The sequence below is a fragment of the Harpia harpyja genome, chromosome 9, assembly GCF_026419915.1.
Source record: "Harpia harpyja isolate bHarHar1 chromosome 9, bHarHar1 primary haplotype, whole genome shotgun sequence".
Lineage (NCBI taxonomy): Eukaryota > Metazoa > Chordata > Aves > Accipitriformes > Accipitridae > Harpia > Harpia harpyja.
Window position 1 is genome coordinate 20087267 of NC_068948.1, and position 27202 is coordinate 20114468.

The 27202-nt window shown below is 38.0% G+C and overlaps 1 protein-coding gene across 1 annotated transcript in view; it reads left to right on the top strand.

The window, feature by feature from the left end:
• SLC6A2 (solute carrier family 6 member 2) overlaps positions 1 to 27202 on the top strand; it is a 75205-nt gene that overhangs the window by 35554 nt on the left and 12449 nt on the right. The window contains exons 4-10 of the mRNA XM_052797935.1: positions 4771 to 4909; positions 5728 to 5862; positions 10339 to 10442; positions 13055 to 13179; positions 13930 to 14042; positions 17235 to 17363; positions 20120 to 20219. Of these exons, the coding sequence (XP_052653895.1) occupies positions 4771 to 4909; positions 5728 to 5862; positions 10339 to 10442; positions 13055 to 13179; positions 13930 to 14042; positions 17235 to 17363; positions 20120 to 20219 (845 nt within the window). The remainder of the gene's footprint in view (positions 1 to 4770; positions 4910 to 5727; positions 5863 to 10338; positions 10443 to 13054; positions 13180 to 13929; positions 14043 to 17234; positions 17364 to 20119; positions 20220 to 27202) is intronic.

A 27202-nucleotide genomic window follows, 5' to 3' on the forward strand; every position in this document is an offset into this window, starting at 1 on the left:
GGCATTTCTTTTTCCATTGGTTTGATTCCCTGTTTATACTCAAATACTCACCACTTCCATAAAGAGTATATTCTGAGTGGCTGAGAGTGGAGACAAAGCAAAGGTTCATAATAATCCTTATTTTAGAGATGGGAACACTAAGACACAGAGATGAACTTATTGGTTCCAACATTACCTATTATTAGAACTACGACTGGATCCTTCATTTACTGAGTCCCACTGAGCAGCTGCCCCCTTGCCTCCTCAATAATTTGTCTTTAGTAGGGTTCATGTATGACTACTAAACAGCTAGGCTTCCTGTTGGCTTTCCGCGATCTGACACCAAATTAAAGAGGACCCAAGTGCTGCACAAAGACAAAACAGAAGATAGTGGTACTAGCAAATGAATCACTGTTTGCTGAGTTCAACGGAGATGAACTATTTCCTTTTAGCTGAACACAGTGTGGAAGTAAGGCAAGAACTGGTGCCAGAGTTATTGGGTGACTACGGGAATCTTCCCAGCAGAGAGCACAGGGAAGGAGAGAATAAGAAGAAATCTCACAAAGAGAGAAACCAGAATCTCTGAATGCAGCTTCAGTCTGAAATCCCTTCTCATTCCTGCTCCTCTTGCAGACAGGCAGAAAGACTCTTGGGACCCATATTTACAGTGATGTACAGTCTCAAATTTATTGCAAATGTAGTTTACACTCCCTCACATGGAAAGCAGTCTTAGCATAAATCAGGTTCCTTTGCATAAATCCCTGATTAAAAAAAGTTAATTTCTTATCTCTAGTGCATGTTCTTTGATTCTTGGTGCTGTACTAACTAAATATTGCTAAAGCTCTGACTAGAATATCAGAAAACTTAAACAATTTATTAGCTCCTCTTGTATACTTTGCTGAGCATAATATAATAGGTCCCTGTTCTACTTTGTCAGCTCCATCTGTTAATGTTTATTCTCAATCTTCCCCCATAACATTTTCTTCTCCTTTTTGCACGTATTTCTCATCTACTTTCATTCTTTTCTCAATAACAACAATCTGCAAGCAAAATACTAATTCTAGTTGTCTCACTACCCCTGATTTTTCCTTTCTCTTTGACTCAGAGTTCTAAATTATGAGAGTTTGTTAGCAGAATTGGACAAATATCTCTGTACTTAGGAAACAAGAATCACTTTCAGAAGCTTTTACTTAAGACATTCTCAGTAGCTTTCAACATAATTTAAAGAAGTTGACAGACAACAGAGGCTGATACTAGTTGGTGCTGTACCTCCTCTGGTTCCCTGGCTTAGAGATTTAAGAGAGATCAGTTTATGCCACTTTGTCTGACTTGCACATGTCTTTATAGCATTGGGAAGTGGGACAATCCTGCAGCTAGTGAAGGCAACCTCAATTCAGGAATGGACGTTGGCCACGTTGCATTATTCTGCTGTAATATCAAAAGGCTGAAAATTCAGGTGTTTTGACCTCAGAGCTTCCTGAATGGGGAATCTTGCAGTATCTCTCACTTCACATTTTCTTCTTTGTGGCCAGTATAAAGGAAGTGACCAAGTATAATCTAAAGGAGCCAGTCAGGGATTTACCACTCAACCTGCCTTAACACAGACAGGCTAAAAACAGCCTCAGCTGCTCCTGAAGTAAGTATTCCTTGATGTGAAATAATTGTGGCATAATTGAACTAACTGAATTTTCTATAGCATCACTGATGTATACTAACTTGGATGAACATGATGGATGCAAAGTTCTTGTCAAATTTTCCCTTCTCCAAAAAATGACTGTTTTTCAAAGAATGTTACAGAGCTATATCCTTCAAACCAAGAAGGCTTAGTCTACCTAATACTTTGGCCACTGCTTCTCCCCTCCATCTCTTCACATGTCAGCACATCTTAACCTAAATTGCAGTCTAGCACTAGATCTTTTATACTTTATGGTGCCACCTGAACAGAAATGTAGCTTCTAGTAGGTAAACATTCATGAACTACTTCCCAGCAACCCTCAAAAAGGGCACCTATCAGAAAGCTTCTGTGACTTCTCTTCAGAGGTCACAAAGAAAAACAAAAAAGAAAAAAGGAAAAGGAAACAAAACCTGCTAGAATTACAGCTCAGAAACAGCAGCTGTCTATGAAGATTTCCTTGCTTAGCTGCCCAGTTACACAGCTGTTTTGACTGGTTACAGAAGTATTTTTCTCTTCCTATTGTATGATCCCTTACCCTGATTAAGGGAGCAGAACTCTTGGAATGGAGATTCTCCTGAAAATCCTGGGAATCTTGCATTTGAAATGGCAGTTCTGGCAAGTGTTCCAAACAGTAAGATACATTGCTAGCTGCTTCTTGGAAAGCAAACACACAAGGAAGCAGCCTTCTTTGCAAATCTAGAAAAATATTTGGGCAAGAAGAATAGAAAGTTAAATGGGCAACAAAGAATGCAAGTTCAGATTCAGTTTTTCTGAGTAGACATCTACATATCATAATCCAAAGGACTTTCTTTACAACATCCAGCTATGACAGTGATAGCAGTGTAACTACGATAGCACAGATTGCCAAAACCCTCCCAAGATCCTGGACAAATGTTCTCATCAGAAACCTGTGAAGCTTTTCCTGGCTATACTTATCACTGCCCAAGCTGATAAGTTTAGAATGGAATCCTGCCCAGGATTCACTTATACCTGTGGATCCTCTGGCAAATTATGCTTTATTAGCAGAAATACAAGTAGCTTTCATTGACGCTCAAAGCAAAAGTTGAATGAGACCTACCTGTTTATTTACATTTAATTAAAGATAATAGGTTTTTAGATGAGATATCAAGAAGTCTGCCTCTATGTTTTACTTTTTCCATAGGTAACAGCTGTATTATTATATAGCTACATTGTTGTATAATAGGAGTTAAACTCACCTCATACTTTCTAAATAGGAACATTCTTGAATATATGCCACAAACACATGGTCACTACCCTTTTAATGCCTTGCTTGTTATTAGCCTTACAATAATCCCAGGTTGGATAAAAGATACTTGTAGAAAGCATCCTCCTAAATCAGCTGCTTGATTTAGGAGGATGCTTTCTACAAGTATCTTTTATCCAACCTGGGATTAATCATAGGAACAGTTCAAAAATACAGCATTTCTTATTAAATATGAGAAACTAGAGAAGCAGAACTATTACAATTCTTAGCTGACCATATCTTGATGCTTTAGGGATCAAAAGGGAATTGTGTGCAACTCTTTCATATTACTAGATGAATCGTTCTAATGGGCCTTAATTTTCCCAGCATGTTTCTACAGTTTAAGTAACACAGATACATTTTTCAGTTTTCCCCATTTAAGTTGACACAGGTTTGCCCTATCTTGGAACTTACTCAACTATTTCACTCATCTCTGACCTGATAAGACAAGTGCTTAAGTTAATTCTGAAGCACCATCTATCTAGTAAGAGATTGTACGGGCACAGCCAATGGGGCTGGAATTAGACTCCTCAGGCTTTAGTCTCTACATGTCTGCAGTCATGCAGGGCAAATCACTTGGTACTTCAGTTTCTCTAAAATGCAGTTATCTTCATAAAACATGTCAGGGTCTTCCAGTGAAAAGGGCTTTTTTGATTTGATTTGTTTGTACTATCATGGTGCTAAGAGAAGCCAACAGAGATCAATTTTCTATTTCACCCAAGCAGTGCACTGCAAATAAAAGGTGATAGAGAAAGGGAAGGAGACAAGGAAGGTCGTGACCATTTTACCTGGATGGGCACTGAAACACTAAGAAATTGAATCCCTGAGCCAGCATTCTGTAGATTCATATCAGAACCAGGAGTTAGCTCTGTAATTCACCTCTAGTGCAGGGCTCCAGCCGCAATGCCATTCCTCTGTGCAAATGCAGCTTTTAGTAAAGGAAAATATTTCTGAATTTTTTAGATTTGTAAAAGCAGCAAGAGACACTTCAATAGCACAGAACTGAGTTAAAGGGACGGAGATCCACTATAACATCTCTCCCATATCCCTGTGCCTGTTGCACACAATGTGTTTTGACAGCTCTAATTGTAGATCTCACCAGTCGTGAGGACAAACACTCTTTCCTACACTTCAGTCCATTTCACTGTGTAGATCTCAAAAGAATTAGCCTGCCCTAGTAAGCAACAGAATTTCCTCTGCTGTCACTCCACTGTCTCAGTGGACAACAGAGAGCACTATGTCCAGTTTAAATTTACCAACTGTAGCTTTTCCTATCCAACCACTTTTTTGCAGCCTCACAATAGCCTATTCAAAAAGAAATTGAGAGTAACTTTGGAGCTGCTCAAGTTACAGAAAGCCAGCTGTTTGCTTATCTAGAATCACAAAATAATTTAGGTTGAAAGAGGTCTCTGAAGGTCATCTAATACAACTCCTTACCCAAAAGCAAGGCTAACTTCAAAAGTAAATCAGTCTGCTCAAGGCCTTTACTGCCTAAGTTTTAAAATCTCCAAGGAAGAGATTCTGCAGCCTCTCTGGGCACCTGTTCAGCATTCAAGCAAGAATCAATGAATGACACTTCCAAAATCCCCAAATATTTCCAGTGAAGGAGAGAGTGCTATCATTATGGCACTATGGTGCTAAACAGACACAGAGGGCCAGTGAGACCACAAAGGCATTGAAGGAAGAAGCACAATACATGGCTTCACAAAACAGATTTCACTAACTGCTAGTGATGTCAGTAGGGCAACTACTACCGCAGTGCAGCATCCATTTCTGCTCCCCACAGGATGAGATATGTAAAACCCTTTTTCCCTCAGTGACATCGCTTTGTTTCTGTGTATCTGGTATGTAGGCGAGGAGTTCTGCACCTGCACGAAAGCCGTGGAATCCATGACCTTGGCTTGCCTCGCTGGCAACTTTCCCTCTGCCTCTTGGTCGTGGTAATCATTCTTTTCTTTAGTCTGTGGAAAGGCGTGAAGACTTCAGGAAAGGTAGAGCTAATATTGTCCTTCTATCTCAACTATGTTCCCTGTCTCCTTTAAGAAGTCTCCTAATTTTAGAAAGCAAGAGACTAAATCACTGCTTCGGAGGGATCCTCAGGGACCAAACCATGTGAGAGGCCTTCATATATGTACAGTGGAAATACACAATCCCGATTCAGCCTTTATTTTATTTACAAGTTTTGCTTGTGTAATATTCCAACTGGAAATTTTATTAGCATATTATTTTCAATTCAGCATTAGTGGTCTCATCCAGAAAATATTTTGAAAGACTTTAAATTGTCTTAAACGTGCCTCCTATTCTTAGCGAAATGTACTAATGTTTCAATGGTTTAAGATGCTTTGGTTTTATTATATAAAATGCCATGACAAGAGAAGTATCTGGCAAAAGTAATTTGAAATTACTCTTTGACATCCCTCAGAAAACACCTGAACGGAAATTCTAGGGTTGGATACATCTTAGAGTTTTTTGTACATTTTCATGAAAGTATCACCTAACAGGAGGCAATGATTGCACTTGTTTAGTGAATGAATATATAGCCGAAGAGCTAATCAGCAGTCTAACACACACAGGTAATATATAAGCACTCCAAGTCTTCTGTTTGTCAAAACTGTCTCCTACTGGTACCTGTAAACATGCACATGTAAAGACTTATGATACATAACAGCATTTTCCCCCAAGATGTCCTATAAAGAGCTTTTCCATTGAATTGAATGGACAAAACCAAGGAAGTGCCAGCTGTATTTTTCACACATTCTTAAATCTTCTGTAACAGTTGATTAACCTTTGGGATCTCTGTTGTTTGCAGGTTGTTTGGATAACAGCCACTTTGCCTTATGTTGTATTATTTGTCTTGTTAATACATGGAATAACCCTGCCAGGTGCATACAATGGAATAAATGCATACCTGCACATAGATTTCAGAAGATTAAAAGAAGCCACAGTAAGTATACTCTTCTGCTCTCATTCCCTTGTTATTATTAAACCTGTTGCCCCTGTTACTAAAACTGAAAATATTAGAGGTAATTTCTGAAATTATATAGCCACACTTCTGCTTTTGCGTAAGCACTAGTCCACTATCCCTGATAGTCTAACTTTCCAACACTCTCCATAACAGGACTATCTCAGCCTGAACCCAATCTGTTCTGATCACAAAAAACCTGTGCAAGGGCAGTTTTCAGGTGCGGCAGTCCCTTAAAGTTCATGCTTTGTCTGTGTACCCTGTAAACTGCAGTATGCTTTATACATGAAAATGGAGTCATGCAAAAATTTAGTTCTCAAAAGGCTAAGTATTTCCCCAAGGAGAAAATTTTTCTTTGTGATTTTGATTAATTACTAGGTTAAATATTAACCTAGTAAACAAAAATGCTGGCCTATGAAAACCTTGCTAAACCTACTAATTCAGGACTAACTCACCTAATCAAATCATGGTCCTTCATACAAATGAGATTTTCAATAGTATGGTGTTCTTATCTTACTATCGAAAGTAATGTACATTTCACTGTATCATTTAACAACATTGCAAGAAATTCTCATTAAATATATCCAAACCAACTCAATTTGTGGAGTACCTTAGAACTAAGAATTATTTCATCCCTTGTAAAGCAAGATCTGTGAGTATAGTCACTAACTCATGAAATTACCAGCATTTCAGACCTATGAAGAACAATGATCTGGTGACTACAGAGAGATCTTACCACTGTGCTGTTCTAAAAGTATCATAAATCATTTATAAAACACCAGTATCTCTGTGGACGGGTCACAAGGCCATTCAAATGGTTACAAAACTGAAAAGCAAGGACATAGTTCTACTAGAAGGAAATTAACTGTCTTGAAAATTTGTAGCTTTCAGAGATGTCTGCAGTCTGTACATAGTTGCACTGTACATTTCCTATGCATCCTATCTTGATTTTTCCTGAATAATTAAAAAGACCTTGAGTGTGAGAATACAGACCTATTTTATATACTCTTAGCAAAACAATCCTTCCTTGGTTTTGTAATACTAAATTTGGAAACGGGCATTTCTTCAACAACAGAAGTTATCACCAGAACCCAGACCCTTTCTCACTCTATTTGTAATAGTCAAACCAAACTTCAAATATGGGACTTCCATCCACCTTTGTCAACAAGGCAGTAGCCACCTCAGTAGTTCACACTTATGCATACACATAAATACAAAGATGCAAGGATTAACAAAGGAGGTGCTTAAATTTTTCTTATACATTTTAAGTGCTGTTTGGCAAAAAACATCACAAGTTCAACTAGCTGTCTATGGAGCTGTGCCAGCTTGCATCAGCTCAGAATCTAGGCCTCCATAATCATATCTGCCTTCTGCTTTTGGAAGGATATTCTGTGCACTGCTGTTTCGTGGCTTAATATTTCTGCAGCTGCTATTTGGATGACCCTAAAGTTATTTGTTTTCCAAGACTAAATTTTTCAGACAACAACAAAAAAAGTTGCTCTAGAATAATAAAAGACTAAAGATCAGTTATAAGGAGAAGTTTCATGAACTACTTTGTCAAGTCAGCCTTTCTCCTGCTCAGACTGGGATACCTGCTGCTGCAATAGGCTTGTGTGTTTAGTCTGTCCTCAGGCTCCAAAGAATAGACTCCTGCTTCAGTTCTATGTCAATGCGTCCCTGAATCTTTCTGATTTATGATTTTTCTTCTCCCAAATGATGAACCTAACAAAGAAACATCGTAAGTCACAAACAGTAATGACCTACAGAGGGCTCTGCCAATGCTCTTCTAAAGACCTTACAGCATCCTGATCAATGTCAAGGTCTGCCTCATTTTATAGGGCCGCATATTGCACAGCACTGAGCAAGCCCTAAGACACCTCAATTTTCAGGGATATTGAACCCACAAAGAGTGTGTCTATAAAAAGGACAGAAAGATATTCACCTGAAGACCTCTTAACTAGACCAATGCCCAGCTACACTCCTTGCTGAAAGTCCAGGAGCTACAAAGCCACAATACTCATCTCCACTACACAAATGGATACATTAAACATCTGTGTAAAACAGCAGCTACACTTCTGTTCTGCTAAAGGAATCAGCGTTAAATACAGAGTTAAATCAGACATGAGGAAGACACTCACTCTTTCATAGACCTTAACAAGTTTCCTGAAGATTATATAACATCTGGGGGTGCACACAATATTTCCTCTCCACACAGCACAGTGATTCTTTAAATCCACATACACAAGAAAGAATATGCACAGAAGTTATAATGGCATAAACAACTATGAAGAAAGCTAGAAAGATTGATGACTGCCTTCTGTAAAATGTTTCTGTTTTTTCATTTTTAATGCATATAAAAACAATATCCTACCATAAAATATATTAGACTATGCATCAATCAGAAGCCATCCAGCTGAAGTGAACAGAGAACACAAGTGTAAACTGAAGAAGAACCAGCCCCACTGTCTGTTTCACATCCTGCTTTGTTGTAACAAAGGGAATGTTTTGCATTTAATCTTAGTTCTAAAGTAATTTCTGGTTTCTGCTCTTTTTTCCTTCACCTTGATCTTCTCAATTTGTTTCCTTATCAGCTACTAAGAGCCAAGACTTGTACTCAACAGATAGGTAAGCATATGCATAACTCCTTTGGTAGGCAGCAGGTGATAACCGCTTATTTGAATCAATAGGACTTAAGCACATTCTTACTATTCAAGCACCCTTAAGCAAGGGGAAGTATAATGAGTACGACTCCACTGGCAAGACACAAAAGAGCTAGAGAGCCACTAAAACCAAGTGCCTTATGGTGGCAGCATGCAGATCTAGTTATAGTTTAAGCAAAATTTATTTTAAAAAATTTCAGGAATTCGTTAACAACACAAGTTATGGGAAGTTTTAAAAAACAAGAAAAATTATAGGAGGCTTTGCATCCCCCCTTCTGCACTCTTATCTACATAAACACTCTTCAGAGAGTACAACTCTATTTGATCTCAACTTTTGTGTGGAGATAGAACATTCAGATGTAACTGGGTATATGAAAGGAATGAGCAAGGAATTAATTTTACGGGATTGTTTTGCTATTTAGTAAAAGAAATCCATGATACCTAAAAGCCCTGTATGAACTGCAATTTGAGAGAAATCATATCCCCCTATCCACCGGTTTGCAATAAACACATCATAGATTGTTCTACATATTAACTTTCAAGTAATTAACTCTCAACAGTTCATAAAACTAAGTTTCTCTACAAATCTAGAGTTCAATAAATGGTTCTCAGCCTTCAACAGGCAGTAGTTAAAAGCATCTATCATCTATGTTGAGAAAAAAAATAGACCACTAGCATAAGTGCTTTCATATCATGTTAGGATGGGATAAGGCACTCACTCTCTTTCCATTGGGCCAAATGTGAAAGCTCAGCATTAAAATCCCAATGCAAATGGAGCTCATATGTTGCTTAGATCTATTAGAAAGCCGCTGCTGAGTAGATACATTGGATCTGATTTTGTAGAGATGGATGGAGATGAAATCCAGCGCTTTTCATAGTCTTGAGCACTTGGCAGACTTAATCAAAAACTGAAGATCTCATTTTGAGAAATGTTGAGTATTATTCACTCCATTGGCTTCATTACCCTTGTTGAAGATGCTTGTTTAAATATCTCTGCGTAACAACTGAGTAAGTGAAACCCTCATTAACCAGGGTAGGCTATTTTCAGGCTTCTGATTCAGGAGACCAGCACTGTTGCTCCTGACTGCTGTCTGCACATCTTGGTTGGATGTTGGGCTGGAGGGTCACTTTAGAAAATGCTATAGCATTAAAAACATGTTTTCCCTAGTGGACAATTCTGAGAATGACCAAGCTGCATCTAAACTGAAAATTCATGACTATCAGCAATAACTCCTTCTCCAACTAAGTGGGAAAGGTGACAGATAACCTGCATGGTTCTGTTCACAGCAAGTCAGTCATGCTTCAGCTTCTGAAACAAGAAAGCATCATATAAAGTGTACTAACAGTCCCATGAAGAAAGCTCTCTTATGGGAAAGAAAATGTCCTGTAACTCTTGACCCATTAACTATTTTTAGTTTTCTGGTTGTACATTCCAAAATAAATTGGAACAAGAACTATTGGAAGTGTATTTCTGTCACAAGGAGAAAAATCATGTAATCATTTCAGTACTCAGTAAAAGCTCAGAAGTACAGATCCAACTGGTACACACCACCGTGGTAGCAGTGTGCATGCACTGAGAACTTGCCCGCTGCATTGGCCCTTACTATTTCGGGTTAAGCCATTCCAGATCACAACTGTGCTCCATGTGACATCTCATGGGGGCTGAGAAGCAGTTACACTCCCATAAGCATGAATGCTGATCATTTTTCAAAAGCCAGATGTCTTGTACACTTCTTGCATTTCCCTGATGTATCTTTCAGACTGAACTGACACTGACAATGTTGGTGTCATTATGCAGGTATGGATTGATGCAGCTACTCAGATATTTTACTCCTTAGGAGCCGGGTTTGGTGTTTTAATTGCATTTGCCAGTTACAATAAGTTTGACAACAACTGTTACAGGTAAGACAGCCTATTCTTTCATACTGCTTCAGAATGATACTATTTTACTCTAACTGCAGCTGGAATAAGTATTAAGCTATCTTTTTATCTTTAGTCATTTATTAATGATGGTCAGTCTTGTGTAGACATAGCAACCAACCCAAATCTTGAAACACTGTCTTCCTTACTGAAATTTTAGTAACAGGAACCTGCCAAGATATCTGCTGTACAGCAAACCAGAATGGGATTAGGTTTGGACTTTAAACAGCTGTGTAAACTGTGCTTGTGTTTGCCTTTCAAAAGTACCGTTAAGTGCAACAGTGAACACAGGATGAAATCTTATCGGTCCAGGAGCCAAAAGCAGAAGGATTCCAGTTTCCAGAAGTGTTTCTGTGCTTTGGGATTATATTGGGATTATATTTCTGATATTTTATGTTGAGCTCCAATTTAGGAATGCACTTTAAATCAAGTCAGTTTGTAAGTGTCTTGCTGAATCACCGCCATGGAAATTCAACGAGAACTGCTCTGCACCTTCTGAGAACTTCCAACATTTAGAATTTTTGTTAACATTCCATTTTGGAATGAAAACAAGCATCACTTTAAATTTTCCCATGAAATATAAATGCAGAAAGTACATGTATTATAAATACATTGTGAACTGAAGGATAGCAAAAAAAATTTTAGAGTAAAAAGGTACAAGAAAATATACAGATTTGAACTCCCTAAACCAGATTGAAAACCAAAATCATGGAATACTTCCACTGACTTCAGAGAGCTTTGTACTTAATCCAGAGAAACTTTAGGTTGCCAGCTGATTATTTGCAGTAGGTAGTATTACCAGGTTTGAGAACCCTTCAGTTGGAATGCTAGCCACAGCAATCTTCCAAAATAACTTTTATTGTCTTCTGCAAATAATTTTGCATTAATCCCATAGCAGCTCCCTATATAACTGTTTTTCTTCTGCATTCTAATTTGCTCTGAAATGGAAAAAAATCCACTTGAAACTAAGAAAACACCACAGACTATATGTGAAATCATATTATTTAGTTCTTAGCTTACTATATTTGTCCAATGTTTCTTCACAAGCCTTGCTTTCCCTGTAAGAGTAATCTATAGTTTCATTAAATACTGTCTTTTAGTTCTAACCATAAAAACAAGCTTCAATTCAGTAGCATTTACAACACTTAAAAATATCCTTCTTTTGGTCAAATAACTCCATAATGTGCTGACATATTTTGTTCAAAAGGCTTTCTTGAAACAGTACAAATTGAAAATAGTACTGTTTCCAAATGAAGGCCATAACTCAGCACTATACTGGCCCATCTGTGCTTCAATACACCTTCCTTGAGAGGAATAGTGTCAGTAATGTAAGGTAGGGTAACAATACTGAAAATCAGGGCCAGAAAATGTGAAAATCTGTACTTAAATCATGATCTAGTTTTACATGCAAAATACTGAGAGCTATCTCAGCTCAGTTTATAAGGAGATAAGCATCACATAATCCAGTTATTGACTAAGCAAAAAGAAGCATTATTCACTTGCATAAGAATGTTTTTGAATTGTGGGAAACAAGAAATACTGTTGCCATCTTATCAGTGACAAATAACTAGCAATTTTCTTCTTTAATAAGTGAAAAGAATTTGAGTTTATGGGTCCAATCTGGTCTCTCTTGATCCTGCAGCTTTCCTCCAGGAAAGCACTTTAAGAATTGCAGGACATAAATTCTTCAGTGTTATCAAAATAAAGTGATACAAGGGAGAGGATAAAGTTTGGTGTATGGCACCTATGTTTTTGGGCAGTGTAACTGATAAAAGGAAACCATATTTACTTTCTGCTTATTAAAGCACTGTTTGGCATTACTGATGTTCATAGAGCCCTGTCCTCTATTCTAAAGGTCATATGCAGCAAAAGATTACCTACAAGACACTGTGCAGATTAGGCAGACATCCAAAGATGTATGGTCTACTTATCTTCAAGCTAGGTTTGGTAATAGGGATTATTAATACCCAGGAAAACTCATAGGTCTATCATAATACCATGGCAGATTGATTAGAACCACAACTTCGTACAATCGTTACTGTGTGATGCGCACTGGATAATATTTAACCTTTAAAGCAAATTCACTATTGTAACAATGTGATAAACAAGAGATGTATCTTTTTCAGAAAAAGCCTCTCTAACTTTGTAGATGAAGGGACCTCATTATAGATTAAGGATGGTTATCCAGTGCCATCTAAATGGCAGCACAGTTTGCTAAAAATGCACTCCTGGAGTTAACTGAAAATACTCCTCAATATCTGCTTATATGAACTGATGAACAGTAAGGCTCTTTCACTTCAGGCCATTCTCTTGCTATGTTAAGGCTACCAGCTAGGATGATGACATTACTCTTTAGTATCTTAACATTTAACATAGCTTTGTTGTTTTTTTGAACAGAACTCAGTTTTAAATCAAAATAGTACACAGAAGTAGGTCATTTCCTAGCATAGTATGCTGATATGAGCTTTTGATCATCAGGATAATTGCACAATTAGCATTTTCACAAGAATCTTCCTATCGCTATAAGACAATCCCCATCTAGTTCTTAAAGTGTGGGGTTTTTTTCACTGGGCTGTTCTTCTCTCCATCATTAGGGATGCTTTGCTGACTAGCACCATTAACTGTGTCACAAGCTTCATCTCAGGATTTGCAATTTTCTCCATATTGGGCTACATGGCTCATGAACACAAAGTTAAAATTGAGGATGTAGCCACTGAAGGTAGGAAGTTTATTTTGTACTAGTTTTATCTGTTTTTGTCCACCATTTATTTGCAAATGTGTTTATATTTGTTTCAAACAAGTGTGTGAAAATCTCATGGAAGTGACCTGAATTAACTTACTTGGAACTAAAACTCAGTGTGTAAATGCCTTGCTGAAATGTGAACTCTAAATGGTATTGATTCATCCCACCTCTGTTGAATCGAGGTTCCCGAACATCTTGCCCCTCACAAGTTTACCCTGTGCAACAGTCATTTACCACTGCATAGTATCTTGCAAAAGTATTGCTGTTCACTGCCATAGCTTACTGTTTTGGAGGGTTCTGGTAAGCTTAGCTGTAGAGTCCTTTCACTGGTAACAGGTCACCCATGATTTCAGTTCCTGTATCTCTCATCACATCCAAGAGTTCTCCTGCCAACAGTGGAGTTTACATCCACATGGTTCCTTCTCTACTACATAGTTGAAAAATAGCTAGTGAGGTTGCAAATCCCATAAAATATTATTGGAAATAGAAAAGAATGGAATAGTGGGGGTTTTTTTAAGACAAAACTGTCATGAGTGCATTATTAAAGTATTTTGAATATATTTTTGGTATAATGCAAATTTTTTTTTAACAGCTACTCAAGAGTGTGATGTGGACTGATGTAAAGGTCAACTTAGTCATAATTTATCTTATTAAAATGAACACTTTTGTGAAGCTAAGAAACATCATTTAGTAATACTTTTTTTTTCTTTTTCTTTTCTATTTCAGGAGCTGGTTTAGTTTTCATTCTGTATCCAGAGGCAATTTCAACTCTTTCAGGATCTACATTTTGGGCTGTGGTATTCTTCATCATGCTCCTTACTCTTGGCATTGACAGTTCTGTGAGTATTTCTTTCTTCTAGCCTTGACGGTTTTCCTTTATTGTTATATTCTGTAACTGGAGAGGTATCAACCTTAAACAGGGGGTTTATTACATTTCAGATAACATTCTGTACATTCCCTGAATCTGTTTTCACAGTCACAGCCAACATACCAATAGTATTACTCCTGGCAGTACATTTAAAGACTCATAGTATTTAAGAGAATTAGGAAATGATCAAATCTTTTACAAGCCAGCAAATAATTACTCACTGATGCTTTTTTATGACTTTACAGTGGGGCTGTTCATCAACAAGTATTACTATTTAAAGGTATGACCCAGCATCACTACTATGAACTGTTGCTACTACAAACCTGCAGTAAGGTTTTGGAACCCCACTTGCAAAAACCAAGCCACAGTAAGACATTGAGTAGAGTGGTTTCTAGAAGAGATTTTTACATGAGCAGATTAATGAAATTCAGCACAAGATAGACAATGTCTGAAGGTACTCTGATTTTTTTTCTACAAGCAATGATACAGAATTTCCTGTAAATTTAGTCACAATTTAAAAATCACACCAATATATTTCCATAGTGGTTTCATTTTACTACTATCTTACTATAAAATGTCTAGTCTAGCAAGTGTATTTGATCTTTCCATAATGTGATGACTTTTACTGTACCATGACATTCAGGGTCACAGAAACTTCAGCCCAGAAAATATCCCAAGTCTCCTAACAACTTTTGTACTGCTTTGTTGTTGCCAAAGACGCATCAAGACATCTGTTATATTTAGCTTAAAGGTTGATTAATTTCTGGGAAAAACAAACAGGGTCTTTAAGGAATAGTGAACCATGAACAAACATTCATAATTTTTAGTAGGGCAGGGGTTTCTTACTATTCTAAAACATAGAAGTCTCTTTCATAGTTCTGAATGTACGGAGCTGATCTAGGAACTTCTTGCTGGAAATGGCAAAAACCAGTGTTTCCATTGCTTACAACTTCAGAAAATGTCATTCATTTTGAAGGACAAGAAAGGGAAGGAGTGAATTGACATGGAGGAGAGCAAAACTAAGAAAAATGAGGCTGCGGCAGGAAGCTTTGATAATCATTGGCAAATAGCTGAATGAGATCTTATGGAGTAAGGTCTGGGCTGTAAAGGTCAGATTCAGGTCTAAATGTTTCCAAAGTGCTTAGATTTTTGGATTCCAGCTCAGGTTCAATGAAGTTTGTCTATACACTAAGATCTGGATCCTTACTCAAACGTTTGAGGCAAGATTATATCTGGGTTGGCAGCTTGGCCATTTTTCAACTGGAAGCAAACATGAAGGATGGTAAGGAAGGGTTTAGCACAGCAGAAGGGCATGAATGACCAGTAGGTACAGGGCAGAATTAAGAAGAAGTAAATACATGCTCAGAAGTGTTTAGATCCAAAGCAGTTAACTTTGCAACAGCAGTAAATTTAAGGCAATGTAAAGAAACATTTAAGTGACAAAAACACAGGGCTTTAGATTGCAGAACACACTTATCTGACAAGTGGAGAAAGCTCTTTCTTGTGGAGCTAATTAAAATACTATGAACTATGTCACTGAGTTTTGCTCTTTCTTTCTAAAAGGGCAGGGATTTGCTTGTTCATGTTTTGTTCAGGATTTTTCATCATTTACCTAAGAAAACTCAGGTCATACAGTATTTTTTATGGTGGCCTTCTCAACTCTCCCCCCACATTTGACTGATCAAGACCCTGAAGGGAAAATGAAAATTTTTAAAGCTAAAAATCAAACAACCCCAAAGCTAAAGAGGAATAATTATATATGAATACTTTTATTCGTGCATATAAGCCTGCACTGGCACAGAAATACAGACATCTGTACAAAAATGGAACTGCCAAAATATTTAAGCAAAGAGAAATCTGATCATACAAGGTTAAGCAAGCAACAATGAAAAGGACAGAAAATGGAAAAAATGTTTGGAGTAGGTATCTAGCTTGGCATAGGAAATTAACAAGGGGAATAAATCATGATACATTAAGAAGTGGTCCTTAGCCAAAATAATCCATGTTTTCTCCATTTTCAACTTCTCCATGACAATTTAAGTGCCAACACGGTAACAATTTCTGAGAACATCAAATATTAACCCATCTTAACTGCAGGGCACTTACCGATGCCCCCCCCCCCGACACTAGGAAATACAAGCCTACACTAGGTTTTGGGACATTTTACTTGTGAACATTAGCTACCTTTAAAAAAAAATAGGTCCACTGCCCCCAGCAATTTGGCTGTAGACAGGAATCATTCAAATTCTAGAGAGAGAATTCTCTGCTACTGGTTTCAACCAGAGGTGCTGGTTTCATCAAATTCTTATAGGAAAGGGACAGGCTATGTCAGCAACTGCTAACCAACTACTGTATTGCACCAAGCACTCCAAGTCTTGCCATGATCTTTCAGCATCAGAAGAAGCATGGAGTCCAGCCTCCCCAAAATATTAAATAAATTTATTTATTATGAGAGGAGACTGGAATTCATTTTCACAACTTCTTGGTGGAGGGGGTGCAGAATGCTTTCATTGGTGGAAAGAAATTAAAATTCATAACCACGTACATAACTCAGCAATTTCAATGAAAACTTGGGAAGTACCTTTCCTATATTGCAAAACAATGGCTAATGTTCAGCATTAACTTCTAGAAAACGAAGTAAAATTTTTTCATGTTGTCAACAAAAAAAATTACATCAAGCTTCCTATGTAGTGATTCTCCCAGGTCTGTAAAGATTTTTGTCGAACTGGATTTGGTTAATCAATGGCTAAACTGAATCTTTGTTCAGTACATTTCCCCTAGGTACTTGTTGTGTCTGTCTTTATATTAGTAATCTCTTAAGGAGTTTGGTTACTTAAGCTACCAGCTTTTTCCCCAAAGTATACTAAAATATATATTTTTTTTCCCAAAGTACTGTCTACTTACTGTCCTGACGAGTCAGCAAAGAGTCTGCAGAGGATATGGCTATCAAGCCAACAGCCACGGCACTTGACGTCCAGTTCCCTGACTCGCTTCTCTACCTCGAGAAAATAAATTATACCTCAGAACACCAATGATTTACAGCTGAAATGTCAGAAATCATACAGTGGTTGGGAATTAATTATACAAGCTGCTTTACATTATTCAATCTGTATTTACAACAGTCAGTAGCGTTTAACCAGAGCTCTTGCCTTCCCTTCCTCAGATGGGCGGAATGGAGGCTGTCATCACTGGCTTGGCAGATGATTTCCAAATTCTGAAGCAGCATAGGAAGCTCTTCACCTTTGGTGTTTCTTTTGGCACTTTCCTACTTGCCCTTTTTTGCATCACCAATGTAAGTACAACAAAAGTTTCCATCAACAAGCTACCTTAAAAATGCAGTTAACCTTATCAGATAGAAATATGAATAGGATCAGGTGACTATTTTTGTTATAAATCTTAATTCTTAAACAACTTTATGGTCAGAACATTACTTTTAGTCTTATCTACATGAAGCTTCTCTGCTTTTTTTGCACAAGATCATTAGCTATCAACGGAACCTACACGTCTTTGTTCTAAAGAGCTATCTGTGCTGCTGTTGGTTTTGTTTGGGTTTGTGTGGTTTGTTTTGGGTTTTTTTTTAAATCACATTAAATGGGACTGTGTTGAGTGCTTATTCCTGTGTGAGGAACTAAGAATTTCAGGTGACCAGACCCTTAGTCATCTGGCTATTCTCTTCCTGAAGCAAATAAGAAGCATTCACTTCTTGTGAAAGGAGTTTACAATAATGATCTCCTCCCCGCCATGTGTTTCTTAATGTTCCCTCATATACCTAAATCTTACCTCTTAATCTTACTCTTAATACCATAAAAAGCACACAGATAACTTACCCTGAACATCTAGTAACCTGTATTTATCACTACCATCATCCTGAATGATTTGCCTCACCAGGCTTTTAACAACTAATTAAAGGATGAGAATCACAGTGTTCTAGGTTGGAGAGAACTAACTACTTTTTTTTTTTTTTGACAAAAAAGCAAAAAGCCCTGTAAGCAAAGATGCCAAAAGTGTCAGAAAACAACTGAAACTTGAGGTAGCCACCATGAAAATAGATGTGTTGAACCTCTCTCCTTCCCTAGAAATGGTTTCCAGATCTATTATTAAGATTACTTGAAATGGCATAAGTTTATAAATAACAAAGCTCTTTTTACACTAAAAGAATACCCCAATATTTTTACTCTAGTTTCTTCAAACTGGAAAGCATTTGAGATGCTAAAAATAGATATACCATTTAAAATACCTATCCTTTTAATACCATGCTATCTCTATTGTTACCTAAAGAATTGAACATACTTCCTTATTCAAAGTTTCAACTGAAATAAAATTTCCTGCAGTACAAGATCAGAAGAAACTCAGTGGTTAAGAACCTGAACAGGTGCCAGTGGGTGCAATTCCACTGCCTTCAAGTGAGCTAAAGCAGTTCAAGATAACAACCTAGGTCTAGCTTTTAAATAATGGCACCTGTTTATACTTAAGTTCACCCCACCAGCTGGAATGCACAAAACGGCCCAGACTTGTCCAAATGTATTGGTTCACATAACTGAAGAAGAACATTTTTAATGTGTACAAAATACAAAGAAAAACCCTTATGATACCATCACATTAAATTAATTTGTTTGATTTTGTCCTCTGAAATTTTAAAGCTGTATTTTCAAAACATGTTTCTTACAAAACCGTATTTGACATTCGGTTTACTAAGTCTGATAGCAAAGGCATTCATTTAGAGCAGGTGTAGAGCAAAAACAAGAGGTCAAACCCAAATGTCATTCAATAAGGAACATTTTCTTTCCACACAACAACCAAAGTTCATTCAGTTTCCAGACAAGTCCCCACAGAATTAAAAATCTAGACAAGGCCTAAGTACTGTTCTCTCTATTTTTTTAAATATGCACAGCTGTTTCAGAAAACCGTCTTTTTATAAGAAAAAAGAACACTGATTGATTGCAGAGATTAAAATCACCTAGAGATCTAAAGAGTACAAGTGCTATTTATACCATTAGTAAAAACATGGAGAATAATTCCTTTGATCCTCCCCTTCTGAACAGGCACAGCCGGATTAAGTTTGGTTGTAAAAAAAGATTTTAACAAAAATCTACTGCAACTGCAAACATTTCAGTTGTTTACATGTGTAGAATGTCCTGAAACACTTAATTCAGGTTCATTTTGAAACAAGTAAACATACCATGGTCTTCCATTCCTCATTAGCCCAAACTAAATAAAATGAGCAGTAATTTACACAAAGTCATACCACATTGTAAAATGAGGCAAAAAGTAGCCAAATTGCAGCTAAAGAAAAAAAAATAATCAGTGAAACAAGACTTTAGTAAATGCATTTACAGTTCTCAGTCATGAGCCACTGAAGAACAGAAATGTGCTGTTGTGAAGGAAGATGATCTGGTTTGCCCTCTCCCCTAAGCAAAGGCTTGCTAATACCACAGCCAAGAAACTAAACTGGGCAAAGCTGCTTCCATGCTGGGCCGGTAACAGAGACTTAACATGCAACTGCTCCCTTTGCAGGAACATTGGAAGAGAGAGATGCAGGCAGTCTAGGAAAAGGAGACATCAGTCTAAGTCTGCAGATTCACTGTACTACAGAATAATTGGCCTTAGGAACAAACTGAGTGATAATGGCTTGTGGAAACGCTTGTAGCGCTCCATTCCTGCCAATAATTTAGGAGGATCTTCATTAACTGCTGTAGACAGGCCCTGTCTTACAAGCTGCTGAGCATTTTCCCCGAACAGCCAGTGCCTTTGACTTCCACTGAACACCGAGTGCCAAGAGCACTCATTAATCATGCTAAGCTGAGGCTTCTGTTTCCCAGTTAAGCAAGGACAGAGGTGAAAGGAAGCCTCTTCAGAAAGTTGCAAGTCTGATTCCACTATTTTGTATGCAAATATGAACCCGTGTCTGCAGCATCAGCTCCATATTAAAATACTTGGGTTAAGATAATGTTTCAAGTAAAGCAGATTTCTGTTAACAAGATACTAAACTACTGAGATGATTTGATTTTTAACTTCGTTTTGTTGCATCTTTTAATTCCCTAATGCTAGGGTGGAATTTATGTCCTCACACTTCTGGACACATTTGCAGCTGGGACTTCGATATTGTTTGCTGTTCTAATGGAGGCAATTGGAGTTTCCTGGTTTTATGGTAAGCACTCCATTTTGCACCTGCAAAATCTTTTTAAAACTCCAAGTGCTCATGACAGGCTTACACATTTTTTTAAGGGAAAACAGCATAGCCTTGTATACATGAAACCATGACAAGCCAGGTTTCATGCAGTGATTTTCATCTGATTTATGAATAGTGACAGGAATGCAGACATTCAGTGGGCCAAGCTTTGAAACCCTGCACAAAGCCAAAGAAAACTGCCTTGTGAAGGAGGCTGCAGTGGGATGGAAATGTTACTACTTTTGCCAGTATTTTGCAGCTCTTAACATAGCTGATGACTTGCAGTAGCAGGTTTATACCTGGTACTTTCAAAGCAAGTAGATTAGCCTAAATACAGACTCACCTGTTCCTCCTTTCCATGAATTCCCCAGGGCCAATCTCAAGCTCCCCCCATGCAATACAAATAAAGGTAGTTTGTCTTTAGAGAATTATAATAATTCCTACATTAGTCCCTTTTGTTTGAGACAATATTCCACCTAACTGTAAAACACTAGTGGTTTAAAATTTATCTTATTTCATAGCATGGTATGGAATACCCAACGTCCTAGATACTAGAAACAATACTATTTTGAGTATTTCATACTAATTTATGCCACAAAAAGGGTGCAGTAATCTGTTTTATCCCCAATACAGCAGGCTTTAGGAGTATTCAGTTGATCTCTGGCACTAGGGTGGAATCGCTGTGTGCCAACCAGAGTGCAGTGATGTGCTAGAGTACCCTGAAAAAAATATGGCTCACAATTCAAGTCAGGTCTCAGATGATGTGCCCAGCTTATTAAATAACTTCCCTGGCCTTATTTGGTCTTTTAATATTTTTCCCCTCCCTAAAGCAACATAAATAAAAAGCAAGACACTTGATACACAAGTTTCATGAGAAAGAAGAAAAACAGTTTTTCTTTCCCCCTGTATAAATGACCACAATGATGGCAAACAGCCACATTCACTGCTCTAAACCCTATGAATGCACTTGGATAACCGTAACTGGGGAAAACCCAACAAATTAAAGTTGTGCTTTCCCCCACAACACTGACTTTGGCAACACAGCAGGACACTGAGTCTGCCTGAGCTCAGTCCTTAGCCTACACAAGTTTCAGTGTCTTGTGCAGCGTCCTGTGTTGTCTAATTTCACCAAGGAAAAAACCCAATCCTCTGCTGTAAGTGACAAAGTTGACTACTACTACTCTCATAGAAGTGAAAAAGGTTAAACAGAATATTGCTTACAGTAGAAATATCTGAATATTTGATTATATATATATAGCCTGCTAAACCTCTGATTACAAAGTTACAAGACCGGCCTGTGGGTGTTCTCCCCATCCCTAATTCAGCATTTAACAGATCAGTTGTTTTTAAATATCTTAAGTCAGTGTTTCAAACATTTCCCTTTTCCCCTATGCCCCCTACCTAGTGGAGTTCTTTTTATGTTCTAGCACTGACCCGGAGTTCAAAATTTCCCTTATGGTATAGGAAGGTAGGGCAACTCATAGCCTCAAGTTTATTCACTTGGAAAAGATGCTGCCTCCAGAAGAGCAGAAATTACAAAGTACTGTTAAGTCACCAAATCAAGCAGAAAAAAACTACTCATAATTTAATCTGAATTAGGCATATCTTGCTAAAGAAACAGTGAAAGTGATTCTTCCTTTCTTTTGGGGAGAATGCTATCAGTTCTTTATCTTGTCACAGAGTTAGTAAAATTATAAGACCCGCAAAAGAATATCTCACTTTCTCAAAATAAAGCAACAGGATTCTGCATCTTAGGTCTTATACAAGTCATCTCATTGCAACAGTCCAAACTATCAGTTATATCTGAAATTGCTTGCTGCTAGATTAATCAAGTTTCTTGAGCTCTTGTTAAGCTACTCTTAATTTTCATGTCATACTTTCTGGTTGGTCACAACTCTTTTCATTATTACCATGTTTCAATGTCATAGCAGCCTGCAAATCTTCTTCCCACTGAAGTCTGTATTGAACTAGCTGCCCTGATTCCCAGTAAGATTCTTCTTCCCTGAAAGTCATCTTCATTTCTATTCAGAAAGTGTGTATAGTTAACATATCATTCAGAAGGTTCTTAGACATTATCATTCTTACTGCTGTTTACCTCCCTCGGTCACTTCTTTATCCATCCGTTCTGCACCACCATATTCTTCTAGTCAAACTCTCTCTTGCAGTTAAAAACCATTGATGAGTGAATGAGGTGAAAGAATGGCATTCATGCATAAAGCTGTTCAATCTACTAAAGAAATAGTTTTTAGCTTTAGTGTACTAATTCTGTTACCCAACATCAGCATGGAGCTAGCAGCTCATATGCTTTTCTCCCTCAAAACAGTGGAGGCATTAGATTTCACAGACAACTGCCTTTAATCCCCGTAAAAGAGCTGAAAGCAGAAGAGGGATAATAGCTTAGCTTGGAAGCAGAGGCATAAAAATATTCTTCAGTTAGTAAGGGCAAGTTATTCTCTGCTACTATTAAAATAGGACTTACTGCACTTTACAATAGCTAGGCTTTGTATGTGGTTCACAGACTAAGCCAAGGTTAGTCAAATTTTGTTTATTTATTGCACCTCCTGTCCTTCATCATCCTTTCCTTTCTCCCTCCTGCCTCCCCATAACCAGGAAAATATCTATTCACTTGTCTTAAGCAGCTGACAGATGTTTTTACTGACACAGCATGACCTGTTGCTTTATAAAGAACTTATTACAGCCCCAGGTGCTAGTTAAACTGATTAAATCTGGCATGGTCTTGTCTACCTCTTTTTTTCTGATAGACCCCAGTTGCCTTAATGACCCAGATGAATATTAAGCCAGCCTAAAGGCAAGCATTGACATTTTGGCACAGACCAAGAACATGGAAATTTAGTTCAAATTATACCTATGACCACTCACTGTGAAGCTGCTTCTGGCAAAGGCCAACTGTATGTGTAAGAGAAGAGAGCACCAGTTTGTTTTACTATACAGATGTATTTTAGTTATGACTGCTAGCTTGTTACCATTTTTCCTCTTGTGCAACCCTGATAGACCCCTCTGATGAATACTATAAAAGCCAGACACCTCTCCCACTGACACAAAACTGCTCTTTGCTTTCACTTGCAGGAAAATCTCTACTCAGATTTTACTGTGAACATCTCCCTGAATGACTAGAATAAGCTCAGTATGAGCTAGCAATGACCTTCATCCTCACCTGTAATCTCATTGCTTTCATTTACTCAAATCATTTTCAAAAAAGATGCCTTAGCCTGAAATTTCAGACCAAAAGGTGCATTTGTTTGAAAAAAATCTAAGGTCAACTGTTTGATTTTGCAAAAGGGAAAGAAATTAACCAAGTACTGACTGCTGGTACTCATCTTTGCTCACAGATGCTTTTGTATGGATGTGTGCCTGGCATGAGAGACAAAGTATGAATGCACACATTTCCATGGAATGGAAATACAAATGGGGCAAACCAACCTGGAGAGCTTACTGCACTGCCATGGTGGGGAAATGCTTCCTACTGTTCTGCTTGCTTTTACACTAGCACAGCTGCCCTTCCTTGGGAATGGTACTGGTATGGCTTACTCCCTTACTGCCACCGGGTGAGGGTCACCACCACCAAATAGCAATACTGCTCCAGAGTTAGAAAGGAAACTCAGGAACAAAAAGGGACAGTTGTTACTTCGCTACATGGCTAATCAACAGATACCTTGTTCTGTGCTCTGTAGGATTTGCAAATGAATGCCGCACAATGGCTTTTATATTCTTTTTATCTCTTCTTTCTCATGTTCCCAATGCCAACGATTGCTGAACTGTGTGAAAAAACAATGTCTTTCCTCATCTTCTCCTGGAGGAGGGCTTGTATGCCTGGGGTTCTGCATGTGATAGATACATGCTCGTTAGGACAGAGGCAGGGGGTAGGTGTCATCTTTATGTGCAGAAGAGCAACTCAAATGTAGTGAACTGGATGGCTGAGTGCTTGTGGGTCAGGGCAGAGGCCAGCAAGGGTGACATTGTGGGGAATATGGTTACTGAGCACGTGATCAGGGTCAGGAAGTGGAAGAAGCCTTCTTTAGGCAGCTTGAAGAAGTGTCTAGATCAGACCCTGGTTCTTTCAGATGAAAGTATCAGGAGCAACTTCTCAGGATAGATGCTAGGTAGGCAAACCAAAAGTGACACTCTTCTGGATTTGCTACTTGCACTCAAAGATGAGCTGCTCAGGGATGTGGTCAGCAGGCTAAATGAGTCAGAAGAGTGACCTGCCAGCATATGAAGGCCAACAGTGTACTGAGCTGTAACAGAAGCATAACCAGGAGATTACGGGAAATGATTACTCTCTTTTACTTGGCACTTGTTAGACTGCACCTGGAATACTGTGTCCTGTTTTTGACCCTCAGTAAAACAAGGTGGTGTTAAACTGGTGAGAGTCCAGTGGTGGGCCACCAAGACGTTCAGGAGCTGGAGGAGCACATGCCCAGTGAAGAAAATCTGAGAGAACTGAGCTTATTTAGCCTGGAGGAGGCTTAGGAAGGACCTGAGAGCAGCCTTCCAACACCTACAAGGAAGTTATCAAGAGAGAGAGTCAGGCTTTTCACTGAGGTGCACAATGGGAGGACAGCAGACCATGATCAAATTGAAAGGAAGAAAATCATTTTTCTATATAAAGATAATTACACATTGGAACAGTTTCCCCAGAGACTGCTTGCTGAATCTGTTCTTGGAGGTTTTCAAGACCCAACTGGACAAAGCCATGAGAAAGCTGTTCTGAATTGTGCTGACCTTGATTTGAGCAAGAGACTGAACTAGAGACCTTCCAAGAACTCCTCCAAAAGGAATAATTTGATGGTTCTGTGATTTACTGTAATTCCCAAGGGCCAAAATATCGGATGGATCGATAAAGCAGTTTCACTACAACTCTTCATTTGCATACAAACTGTGTGAGCTCATACACTGCTACACATGACCACACAGGTAAAACTCAGTATGGGAGAAAAAACTGTGAAGTAACATTCACAGGGAAAGGGAATTAAGTGCAAAATAACTTCAAGATTGATTCAATATACCTTTTTTCTTACTACTGCATTATTTCAGTGTAGTCATTTGATTTCTTGGATTCATTTAAATCATATGTATGGCATTAAAGGCATTATTACTAATTTTTACTTTCCAAATTAAAAAAAATATATTCTAAGTATATAAAGAATACTATACATTACATAGTTAAACAAGATAGGAAGGGAAAACAACACATACAAAGATTGCTTGTAGGGATCCAAATGGTTGTTGGAGCTATGACATCACTTTTTGGAAACATGCCCACAAATTATTTCAGCTATGGCCACTAAGCAGTTTCACCTCAGGGCCAGGACCTGCTCAAGGGTTTCTCTGCAAGTGACTGGTTCTGAAGCCACTGGCTGAGCCTATACAGCAAAATGACTTACAAAGCTCTAGCAGGCAGCAGGGGCAGGAGGTACTGGTAACATGCAGACTTTCATTCTATCTGAACTCTGATCTCTGCGTCCCTTGGAAGAAGGTTGCACCAATGTGAGGAGGGTAACTTGCATTTATAGCCAAATCTACTTTTCACTTTCTTCCTAATCTGTTCTTTTTTGCATATTGATTTAATTCCCTTGACAACACAATATTATGTCTATAGAGAATGGGCCAAATTTTCTGTGCTGTTTAATAGACCATTACCGTGGTGACATTCTCAGGCAGCTGCAGTGTTTATTAGTTCAGAAATTACACTGAAATTCTCTTTGGGTTCAGTGTATTTAACCAGGGCCTGATGATAAATTGTAAGTATCTCTTACTCGTTTTTCACTGGAAAAAAAAGGAGATTATTTCTATATTCAACACCAGGTGTCTAGCAAGTAACCTGGAGTTTTGTTCATGGTACATCAGTTCCCTCCTGTAACTAAACGAGTCACCCACAGTTTTGGTTTATCCTACAGAATCACAAAAAAACTGGGTAAATACTTTCAAGAACTGGAAGAAACCAAACCGTACAGGTATCATCATCTGTAGCTATAGCTATGTTCTACTTTTACAGGTTGATTTTTAGAACAGTTATTTGAAGACATATAGTACTGAAAAAGCATGCTGTTGAAAAAGCAGTCTGAGAGCATGGCCTGCTTATCCCCCATTTTCAGTAGAAATTGAACATCAAGCACTATTTGAGCTCTGGGTATGTCTGTCTGGAAACCTATGAATAAAATTTTTGGAGATACCTAGTCCTTGTCTTTGACCTTCTGCACCATGATAAATTTCACGCAGTATTCATAGCAGTTGAAATTCGGTCACTTTAAAGTTCACAGAAGGCATTGCAAATAGAATTAGATTAAATTTAAAGAGCATTTGCAGATCCTTTTAGCTACTTTTCTTCACCTGTACATAATATTGGGGGGGGTGGAAATCAAAGAGAAGTTTATACTTGAATGTCCAGACCTTGAAAATATGTTACATCCTGGCTGCATGTAAAGGACTACCTAAAGCTGTCATAATTATTTACATTAAATACATTAAATAAATCCTACTGAACTGATCCACGTGAAAAGAAACAATGATGGTAAACTATACATCCTCTCTAACAAACAAATGTTCACAGCAAAAGGCTGCATTTCTGCTCTTTACCTAATGGGGTTCAGGATTAAAAGTAAACTTCCTGAATACATCAAGTATAATAAATTACAAACTAGTAGTCTGACATGACAGATTGCACTAGAGAGAACTACTTCTCTGTGAGCCAATGTCTCTAAGGCATAAAGTCAGAGATTGTTTTCTTTTTAAAGAAAACTGAGACGGATGTATTTTTCCCACTTTTCTATCAGTGATAATCATCCCATTCTAAAATACAGTGTGGAAGATAGCATGGGCTTAGATTAAACTTTTGCAAGATACCTCATACTGGTAAGTCCAACCAGAATAGAAACAACAAAAAAAACCTGGGAAGAAGCTACTATTCAAATGGACATTTTATAGTCACTATAAAATGCATG